Below are 11,035 nucleotides of genomic sequence, written 5' to 3'. Positions count from 1 at the left end.
ATTGAGAGAGAATTTCGGATTGTTTCTATCTTTTACTTTATTTATATTTTTAGTAACTCAAGTTCAATAAAATATGCATTTTTATTTTTGTTGAGAATCGAATCCAAGACTTCCTAATGCAGGAGTGAGTATCCAACCACCACACAAACACGAAGAAGAGGTGGTGGACAATCTTCTCTGAGTTCAAAACTACACGTCAACTTGTATGCGAACAACAAACACATGATAAAAAATACAATGAGTAGTGTCTTAATACATGATATTATTACTTGGAATACAAGTATCTTACAAAATAGAAATAGCTTAAATTAATAAACCTAAGAGAATCTTGATTGCCTACTACAATGAGATACATGAAAGAAGCAATCGATAAGCTAGACGACGATACAAATAAAAACAAGCATTAAGCCCTTTTAAGGTCTTTATTAACACATAAATAAACCATACTATTAATCTCTTGGATGACTTTCCCACTATCTGCTCAGACAATACACCATTCCTTTTGAAGCTCTTCTCTCAATTTTGTAACTTGGTTTTCCTGCAGGGTCACTGTAACAGTCCTTCCTCGGCTACCATCCTCTTCGACACTTTCCTTTCCTGGAAGAACCAAAACCACTCCTTCTTTGCTGACTCCATGAATCGTGTAATTTGCGAAGACGGGTTTTTGTCCATTCAGCTTCAACTCGTAAAGTTCGATCTCTTCTAAATCGACAAATGTAAGATTTGTACCATAAACTAAGAAATCAACTCCCTGCAGATCATTCTGCACTACTTTTTCAATCAGTTCATTCTCTTCTACACATTTCTTGGTAATGGTTGCTGCCAATTCCGATATATTAGCTTCGACTACGGAAAACTCTGATTTAACCACACTTAAGACCTGATTATTACCCACAATTTTGTTTTCTCTCTGAGAACCATTTCTACAGATGGTTATAATTCTTGGTTCTTGATTTTCACTGACTTTTGCTATACATTGCCAAATTATAGCTGAAATAGCTTCAAATGTTGGAACTTTTTTGGTTTGAGTTTGAACATATGATATTTTTGATTGCAGATGATCTAATTGGGAAGCTGAGATTTGGAAAGAAAATGTTTCCATTTTGCAGTTATTGGCAACTACCCAGTGATCTCCTACAGGCTCCACCACCTTTCTGACAGAGACTAGTTCTTTTTCTGCAGCATTTGAAGTTTTGCCTTTTGTGGTTTGGATATCTGATTTTGGTGGCATTTCCATTGACTTGGTTGATAGACTTCCAGCCATACCAAGTCCCCACAAATAAATGAAATTTGAAGCAGCTAATGCATCTCCAAGAGCATGGGCCCAGCTGAGTCCAATTGAAAGTCCTCCACATCTAAACCAAGTGAACTGTGTAATACAGTAAACATTGCAACATGTAGAAACATAAATCAGTATATATATCCGTTTTTCCGTGTGCATAAAGATCTTTGAAGTTGTCGATAACATTCATATATCGCGCAATGTTTTATAACGAATTCTTTTAACATGAAGAAATAATCTAAGTTCTTTTAACGAATTCTTTTAACATGAAGTTGCCGTTGGCCGTTGCACAAATAATCTAAATTCTTGTAACGAATTCTTTTAACGATATCATTCATTTATCGCATAATTATTACAGGTGGACCTTATGTGCTAAGTCTCGTGCAACTGCACTGGTTGCACCCAGAAAACACATTTTCGTGTAAATTCAACAGGATGTACCTAAACTTGTTTAGTAAAGTAAATTTTTTCTTCACACTATTGATAAAGAGGTATATTCACTAATTTATATTTATTTTTTGCATTTAGATTATTTCTGCAACTACATCTTACTACTATCCCTCCACTCGAGAGTCCGAGTCCAGGGTTCGGGTCATAACTTTGTCAAAAAAATAAATATTAACCACTAAGTATACAACTCAAGTAAGTCCCCAGTGACAATTTAAAGCAAAAAAAGAAAAAAGTCCCAGGTCTAAAATATTTAACCAACATTATTTTGCAAATTAAATAAATATATAAAAAATGAGAAAACAACACAAGCGAAAATCTAAAAAACAAAGTCGACAACTGTTTGGCAAGTTGGTTGCACATCTGCTCCTAAAATACGGAGGTCGCGAATTCAATTAATAGTGGAGGTGTAATACGTCTTTATTAACTTGTTGGGTTAAGGTGTATAAATAAATTAAAGGTAGGAATGAGCTTTCATGCTCCCAGATAGCCTTAAGGGTCTCTATATGACATTCAGAGTCCAAGATGTCTATAATAGTGATAGTTTTGGGACTTACTCACTTCTGGTGTGTTTGGATGAAGGAATCATGGGTCCGTGGTTTCATGAGTCCTTTGGATTCATGATTCTACTGATTCATGAGTCCAAATGATTACTTTTGGGTTGTTTTGGTTTGTAAGAATTCTAGTATTTATAATTATTTGAGTTTCTATTAAAATTTATTTAAAAATAAATTAAAGGAACCTTTTCTTCGAACATCGTTTTTTCAAAGCCGTTCATTTTTTGTCAAATATCATTTTCTTCGAAAAACCATCTATTTTTCTCGAAAGTTGTTTCTTCATAATTTTTTATTTTAGAATTCGTTTTTCCCTAAAATCTTTTCAGAAAACAAATTTTTTTCCTCGAAAATCGTTTTTTCCTAAGTATATTTTTCCCAAGCTAACTGTTATTTCCGAAAAACATTTTTCTTCGAAACTATATTTTTCAGAAAACCAATTTTTTGGAAAAAAAAATTGTCGAGAAAAAACGGTTGTCAGGAAACTCGCTTTGGTTGAGTCACATGTATATCCCCTCTACTCGAGAGTCCAGGGTTCGAATAATAACGTTGTCAAGAAATAAATAATTAACCACTAAAATATTTAACAAACATTATATTTGCAAATTTAAATAAACATAAAAAAAAAGAGAAACAACATAAGCTAAAACCTAAACAAACAGAGTCAGCAGCTGCTTGCGAAGTTGGTTGCGCATCTACTTCAAAAACACGGAGGTCACGGATTCAATTAATAGTGGAGGTGGAATACATCTTTATTGACTTTTGTTACCGAGTATAAATAAATTAAAGGTAGGAATGTGCTTTCACGGTCCCAAATAGCCTTAAGTCTGTCAATGTGTATCTGAATATTCGACACCTGATCCGTATCCTAATTCGAATCTTTGAAGAAAATCCAAAATTTCGGATACGGATTCGAATATTCCTTACCGGATATCTGCTTATCGGATACACCAATATCCGATCCGATAAATATCTGTATCTGATAAGTAAGATAAAATAATAATAATAATATTAATTTTATTAGTAATAATATATAAAATGAATAATTGAGATTTATTATTTAGATCTAAAGGTTTAAAATTTACACTTAAATTTTGTTTTTGTTTCGGATATCAGATTTTATGCGATATCCGTTAATATTATCGGAGTCGGATTCGGATATTGATATATAATATCGGTCGGTTAATTATTAGATATCAGATAGCTTATCGGATACCAGATAGCTTATTAGATATCAGATATGGATATGCCTATACCTTATCCGATAAGTTACCGTTTACAACCCTAGTTAACGATCTCTATAAGGCCTTTAGAGCCCAAGATGTCTATATTGATGGTAGTTTTAGGACTTATTTACTTCGTGTATTTCTTCACGACGTATCCATGCCCAAACTGGCACATCACGACACGACCTTGGTAGTATAGGAAGGACACCACACTAACCCATTGACCACCACTACAACATTCCACTCTATCCATTGAATATTTATTGCAGTTTGACTCGAAGACAACTGAAATGTTATAGCCTCAGCTTTCTCATTAAATGATGGCTCTTATATGCATGATATCATCCAGATAACATGGAGTATTATTCTCTGGCGGATATGCATCTGAATTTACCTGTTAGCTATGTAGATTCTTATAGTTTTGCTGAAACTCAGTAAAAGAATTCATAAGAATGTAAGATCAAAATCATAAAGCAAGTAAAATTCAGAAGTTTAAAAAAACATTCATCAAGTACAAATACAAACCTGTATAAAAACCAGAGGCGAGAAACGTAATTTTGGACCAAGAACTTGATCAAAAGCCATATAATGATTACTATTTGAGATATCCTTCATTTGTAGCCATTCATCAATTGTTTTATCAGTTTGAGCTTCAATTATTCTCACTCCACAATCATCACATTTGATAAAAGGTTTTCCTGTCTCTTCTGATCTTCTAACCCTACCTGAAGTAATATTACAGAGGTCTAACAATAAAAACATGGGTTCTTTAATTTTTTTCATGTTAAGTTCTTCAACTGCACTTCTTTTAAAGAAGTAGACACCTCTAATATAATGAAGTTTCATTGTTAAATCCATGAAAGTAAATTCCTTAATTGTTTCTTTTTCAGTTACAGACGCGGGTACCACCGATGAATACTTAATGTTGTATACAAGGTTTTGGTCTTTGTTCTGTGCAGAAGACATTGTTAACTTAAGGACAGTGTACAGTTCAAGGTAGAAGTGGTGAAGAAGATCGGAGATGAAGAGAGAGAGAGATTTCCTAAGGAAAGGAAGTTGGAAAACTTTTGGTCTTTGAAGGAAGGTTTCATTTCCTTTTATACCTTCCATCATCAATTCGGTTGGTATAATTCAAAAATGATTGGGGGACACCCTGGTATATTTCGGAGCTGAGTTCGTTAATAAAATTAGGGGTATTTCAGTCTTTTCACAATTTAAAAAAGACCAAAATACTCTTTGTCCTATTAGGGGGAGTACACAGTGGAGTATGCCATGGAGTCCCTCATATCTCCCACCCAAGTATTTATTATCTCCTTCTCTCCCACCATTTATCATCTTCATTATTCTATGAACAAATTTTCAAACAATTCTCCTTAATTCTTTGAAGTTAGATTTTCCCATTTTGAGAGGGAAGGGATTCTCATAGATTTCATATCTATTTTAATATTAACAAAATAATATATTTATTTAATTAATAGTATAAAAATATTTTACTATCATATATATTATTAGTTATTATATAATAATATTGTAGGGCGATAAAACAATCTTTAATGCCATGACAGTTTGTTGTTTGGCACATCATACCATATGTGAATATTATATAGTGGGCATGTTTTTTTTTCGAAAGACGACTACGATCTACGTACGTCGTGATATTTGACATTTGATACATCATAGATGTGATAAGTTCTATAACCGCCCACTCGAACATTAACAAGACCGGGCCTATAGCTCAACAAGACAATGGTTTGAAGTCCAACAACACTATTTATACCCTCATAATCCCAATTCAAATAACTAAAGATTCCACCTTCTCTGGGAGAACCTGGGACCTCCAGGACTTTCTGGAGTTTATTCAACATCTTAGAACCACTTGGGCTACCAACTGTCGACTGTAGTAGGCATATTGTACTATACTACCTTGTATGGCATAATATGTATTCTAACAATGCATGATGATTCTGTGTTTGTATTATTATGTATATTTTTATTGTACAGATAACATCATTTATAACATCATTTAAAAGAAGCTTAAAAATCCGAAAACCTCTATGACCTGCACCTGGCCTAAGAGCACGGGCCTTAGGATGGGGAAGGCCTAAATGGCCCCACGAACTGAAAACTCAATTTAGGTCGGGACCGTCACAGCTCATGGCCTGGACTTGACTGTATGGACTGTTAGGTTTGGATCTAGTAGGTCAGAACTACAACATTGTGTACTATCATTTATTTTATTTTTTGAAACTGGACTCCAACCGTCATTACAGTTCAATGACATCAATATCATGGATATAATATGCAACACATCAAGAAGTTAATTGGATAAATTTATTGCCTAAATTACATGGATAAATTTTGATGTCAAAATGCTTCCACCGAAATTCGATCCCAAGATCCTCATAGGCTTAAGAGGGAGTGTCTAACCATTGCACCAAAAAATAGTGGACGCACAATCATTTTTTTATCATATTTTGTTATATAATCAAATTATTATTATATTTTTTATATATTATATAATTATATTATTATTGTTGTATGACAGTAAATATTATCATTATGTAATTATACATTATTAAATTAATATACGACTATCTTACAGTATTATTTTTCTGTCATTAAACATGTATTTATTTTGTTGTTAATATTACTATAATCGTTATTAATATTGTATTATCATTATCAGTATTTTTTCTCATTATCACCTATTACCAGATCCAGATTAAAGTGTATCTGAAATGACTGATATTTTTGTTTTAGCTATTTTTACACTAAAATCGACTAAAATGTTCATGAAAATTCAATTCACCACAGTCCACACACTTACTGTTTTGAGTTGAACACTCTAGACATTAGTACAATCTCAATTCTCAAATATTTATACTTGAATATCTTGGACATTCGCAAACTCTCAAACTTTCAAGTATTCCGAATTAAATATCTCAAAGATTCTCTAACACTCAAATTATTTTCATCCACCACCACACCTTAACTTTGGAAGAGAGAAATAACAATTTCATCCATGTAAACAATGTGATTTTATCACTTATGAATGGAAATCGATTCCCGTGGTTTCAAAAAAAAAAAAACTTTGGGGGCCTAAGGTAAATAAATTATTAAGATGATTTGTGTGATTTTTTTTTTTTTTTTTTTTTTTTTTGTTAAAAGTGATTTGTGTGATCTTGGGAAGACTACATCAATGTACCTAACTTTGGTGTGGTCTTAGGACGGTATACACTAGATGGATGGCCTTTTATGGCAATATTTCTGTTTGTTTTTAATTTCCTTGTATGATTGAGAAGACAACTTACCACAAAAAGAAATTGTTGCAAGAAGACAAAGAGTTCTTTTTTTTTTTTTTTTGTTGAAATGAGAAGACAAAGAGTTAAGTACATTGATGGAGTAAAGGATTGCCACCAACAGAATAGTATCTTGTGGCCTACATTTAATGAGTGTCTTAAAGTATTGCCCCACTTAAAAAAAATAAAAATATATTGCCACCAAAATAATTCTCTCTTAATGGGTACTTCCGACACAAAAGGTTAACGTATAGAAGAACACTGGATACCACAGCCCAAAATGGCAAAATGTATACGTCAATGTCCACATAAGAGTTACAATAAAATAAAATAATATAGTAAAACAAAAAGAATAAATGTTTTTGTTTTTGTTTTTTTTTGTTAAGGAGAATAAATGTTTTTGTGTTATAAGGGATGTGGCTGCCCATAAATCATTGGTGATTCAAGGGATTTGGGTGCCTTTAATATACCATTTTTCTTATCCAACTTGTATCTCTAGCCACCCACCATTCCTACAATACCACCTTGATGTGGTGTCACCTTATGGTAGCTCCATATGAGAGGTGTCACCTTATGGTAGCTCCATGTGACAAGTGTTTGTGGTTAAGTGACACCACATCATGCAAGTGACAACACATGAGGTTATGTGTCACCATTCTACAACTCCATATGCAAAGTGTCATCTTGGTGGTGACAACACACCATGCAAGTGACAACACATAGGGTATGTGTCAACATCCTATTACTTCTCCCACCCTATAAATAGATGTACTTTGTGTATTGTTGATATAAGTTTGTAAGAGATAAGAAAGTGTATGGAAAAGATTTGGAAAGAATTCTTCTAAATATAGTTTGGTTCAAGATCATCTCTTTGTTTTAGTATATCTTAATATTTCTATCTTTTTCTCTTCCTTTATTTCCATTAAGTTGCATGCAAATATCGATACACATTGAAACAAATAGACCGACAATTTACAACACGTTATCAGCACGAGTCTCTAGCCAGCTGAAAGAAGCCGTTACTCTGCTCATTTGCCGAAGTCAACATCGGTGAAATATCGAACAAACTAAGCCGCTACTCCGTCTGGTGAAAGGTATAATATTTTAATTCATTTTCATAATGTCTAACCTTGCTAGACTTGAATTTGCAGCTCTAGATATAACAGGTAAGAATTACAGGGAATGGGCAGTCGAAGCTAGACTGACTCTAAAATACAAAAATCTCCTGAACACTATTGTTGAAGGGAATAATGCAGAGGAAATGTTACGGGCTCAAGCTTTAAGCTTTTTGAGACGTCACATACATGATGACCTGAAGTCAGAGTATTTGTATGTGGAAGATCCCTTGGCTTTATGGAATATCTTAAAAGATAGATATGATCACCTGAAGATGGTCATACTTCCAAAAGCTCGAAATGATTTTATAAATCTTCGACTACAAGATTTTTCTTCCATTTCTGCTTATAATTCCAGCCTTTGTAAAATTGTTTCCAGACTAAAAGTGGGAGGAGATATTATCACTGATGAACAGATGATAGATAAAACATTGAGTACGTTCCATGCCTCGGATATTGTCCTGCAGTCACAATACCGAGAGCGACGTTTCTCTAAATTCTCCCAGTTACTGACCTGTCTTTTGGTCAATGAACAGAACAACCAGTTGTTGTTGCAAAACCATGAATCTCGACCCACTGGGTCCGCACCTGTGCCTGAAGCACATGCAATATTGTCAAAAGATCATGGAGGGAAACAAAATTACAAAGGGAAGCGTGGTTCCGGAAGAAACCACCAACGTGGATCCCGCACGAACAAATGGGAGAGAAACAGGCAAACCCCTTACCACCGGAAGTGGGAAAAGGGAGAAAATTCAAAGAATTACGCAGCAAGAAAGCCTGATAAAGTAAAGGGTATATATAATACCCCTCCCAAAGCTCGTGAAGAAGCTTGTTACCGTTGTGGTATGGAAGGTCATTGGTCCCGTACCTGTCGTACGGCGAGACATTTGGTGGACCTATACCAAGCATCTCTGAAATCTAAAGCTGCACCAGAGATGAACCACATGGAATTTGATCCACCATTGTGTGTTGGAGATTATCTCCCTGAAGGAGAAAATCAAACTGATGATATGTTTAATATTTAGTGTATTAACTTTTTTACCTATTATAATGCTATATTATAATAACTTTTGTCTGTTAGATATTAGATAGTATATTATATGTATCTGTAATAGTTTTGTTTATGTTATAAATAGTTGTGGTTTGAATCTTATATTATATTATGAAAGGTATGGATTCCAGAAGAAACATATCTAAAGGTGATGAAGATAGCTGTCTAGCAGACAGTGGGACCACAAATTCGATACTTCGAAATACAAAATATTTCTCGACCTTAAAATTATGTGAGGCAAATGCGATTACTATCGCTGGCTCATCAAACATTATAGAAGGCTCCGGAAGAGCTACTATAATATTGCCCCGTGGTACGAAAATAATTATTGAGGATGCTTTGTACTCGACTAGATCCCTGAAGAATCTATTGAGTTTCAAAGACATTCGTCTGAATGGGTATCACGTCGAGACTGGGTCTGAGAATGATAAAGAATATTTGTATATCACCTCAAGTATATCATGCCAGAAGCATGTTTTGGAAAGACTTGAAGCTCTTTCTTCTGGGTTATATCTTACAGAGATTAAAACAGTTGAATCATATGTCGTTGTCAACCCGAAGTTGCACGATCCAAATACTTATAAAATTTGGCATGATCGACTAGGACACCCAGGATCTACCATGATGAGTAGAATAATACAAAACTCTCAGGGACACCCTCTTCAGAACCAGAAGTTTCTGATAGATAGGGATTTTACTTGCACTGGTTGCTCACTGGGGAAGTTTATTACTCGCCCATCCCTGACGAAAGTACATATCGAATCTCCCAAATTTTTGGAAAGGATTCAAGGTGATATATGTGGCCCTATACACCCGCAGTGTGGACCATTTAAATATTTTATGGTATTAATCGATGCATCAACTAGATGGTCTCATGTAAATCTGCTCTCGACGCGGAATCAGGCGTTTGCAAAGTTATTAGCTCAGATAATTCGTTTACGAGCTCACTTTCCTGATTATCCGATCAAGTCGATTCGTCTAGATGGAGCAGGAGAATTTACATCGAGTACTTTTGATTCCTATTGTCTCTCAGTTGGAATTAATGTTGAACATCTTGTAGCTCATGTTCATACACAGAATGGTCTAGCTGAATCATTCATTAAGCATATCCAACTGATTGCGAGACCAATGTTGATGAGGACTAAATTACCGGTTACTGCATGGGGACCTGCAGTTCTTCATGCTGCAACTTTGATAAGGTTACGTCCTACTTCGAATAATCAATTCTCACCTTTGCAATATGTTCAAGGCCAGCAGCCAAACATATCTTATTTGCGTATTTTTGGATGTGCTGTATATGTTCCTATTACAGCCCCACAACGCACAAAGTTTGGGCCTCAGCGCCGACTGGGAATATATATTGGTTTTAATACACCATCTATTATTCGATATCTCGAACCCCTGACGGGTGAGACTTTCACTGCACGCTTCGTCGATTGTCACTTTGATGAGACAGTTTTCCCGCCATTAGGGGGAGTAAATTTGCCTGAAGCAAATGTTACCAAAAAGGAACTTTCTTGGGTTACACCAAATTTGTCTCATTTTGATCCTCGTACTAATCAATCTGAAGTTGAAGTACAAAGGATAATACATCTACAAGAGATTGCTAATAAAATGCCTGACGCATTTAATGACGCAGCGAGAGTGACAAAGTCACATATACCTGCTGCAAATGTTCCAGCAAGGATAGATGTCCCTGAAGGACACGATAAAAATATTGCAGCAAATGAATCGTCTAAAGCACGTCTGAAACGTGGACGACCAATCGGTTCTAAAGATATAGTTCCCCGGAAGAGGAAAAACCAACCACAAGCAAGTAATGTTCCAGAAGAAACGACAAATACACCCCTAGAAGTGGGTAAAGCCCCAGAAGAGGCAGAAGCTCTTGAAGAGCATGAGTTATCTCCAAATGAAGAGATATCTATAAATTATGCTTGTAATGGTAAAGTGTTGAATCGAGATAACATAATCATCAATGATATATTTGCGCTTTCGGTAGCCACTGATATTATCACTGAAAATAATGATTATGAACCACATTCTATTGAGGAATGTCGGAAA

The 11,035-nt window shown here is 34.8% G+C and overlaps 2 protein-coding genes across 2 annotated transcripts; one reads left to right on the top strand and one right to left on the bottom strand.

Annotated features, from left to right (window-relative positions):
- Window positions 1–245: 245 nt before the first annotated feature.
- Window positions 246–4,393, bottom strand: LOC147545085 (protein ECERIFERUM 2-like). The gene is made up of 2 exons (XM_086636415.1): window positions 4,035–4,393; window positions 246–1,369 (listed from the first exon to the last, which is right to left on the bottom strand). The coding sequence occupies exons 1-2, from the start codon at window positions 4,365–4,367 to the stop codon at window positions 482–484; spliced, it is 1,221 nt and encodes a 406-aa protein (XP_086492541.1). The 5' UTR covers window positions 4,368–4,393; the 3' UTR covers window positions 246–481.
- A 3,535-nt stretch (window positions 4,394–7,928) lies between these two features.
- LOC147545084 (uncharacterized) lies at window positions 7,929–9,015 on the top strand. The gene is made up of 2 exons (XM_086635791.1): window positions 7,929–8,775; window positions 9,005–9,015. Exons 1-2 carry the CDS (start codon window positions 7,929–7,931, stop codon window positions 9,013–9,015), a joined length of 858 nt encoding a protein of 285 aa, XP_086491917.1.
- Window positions 9,016–11,035: the final 2,020 nt, after the last annotated feature.

This window comes from Eschscholzia californica, unplaced genomic scaffold (assembly GCF_041429995.1).
Source record: "Eschscholzia californica isolate CP2 unplaced genomic scaffold, dmEscCali1.0.p SCAF_4, whole genome shotgun sequence".
Taxonomy (NCBI): Eukaryota; Viridiplantae; Streptophyta; class Magnoliopsida; order Ranunculales; family Papaveraceae; genus Eschscholzia; species Eschscholzia californica.
Note: the sequence above shows the minus strand (reverse complement) of the source record. Positions and strands in the feature narration are given on the sequence as shown.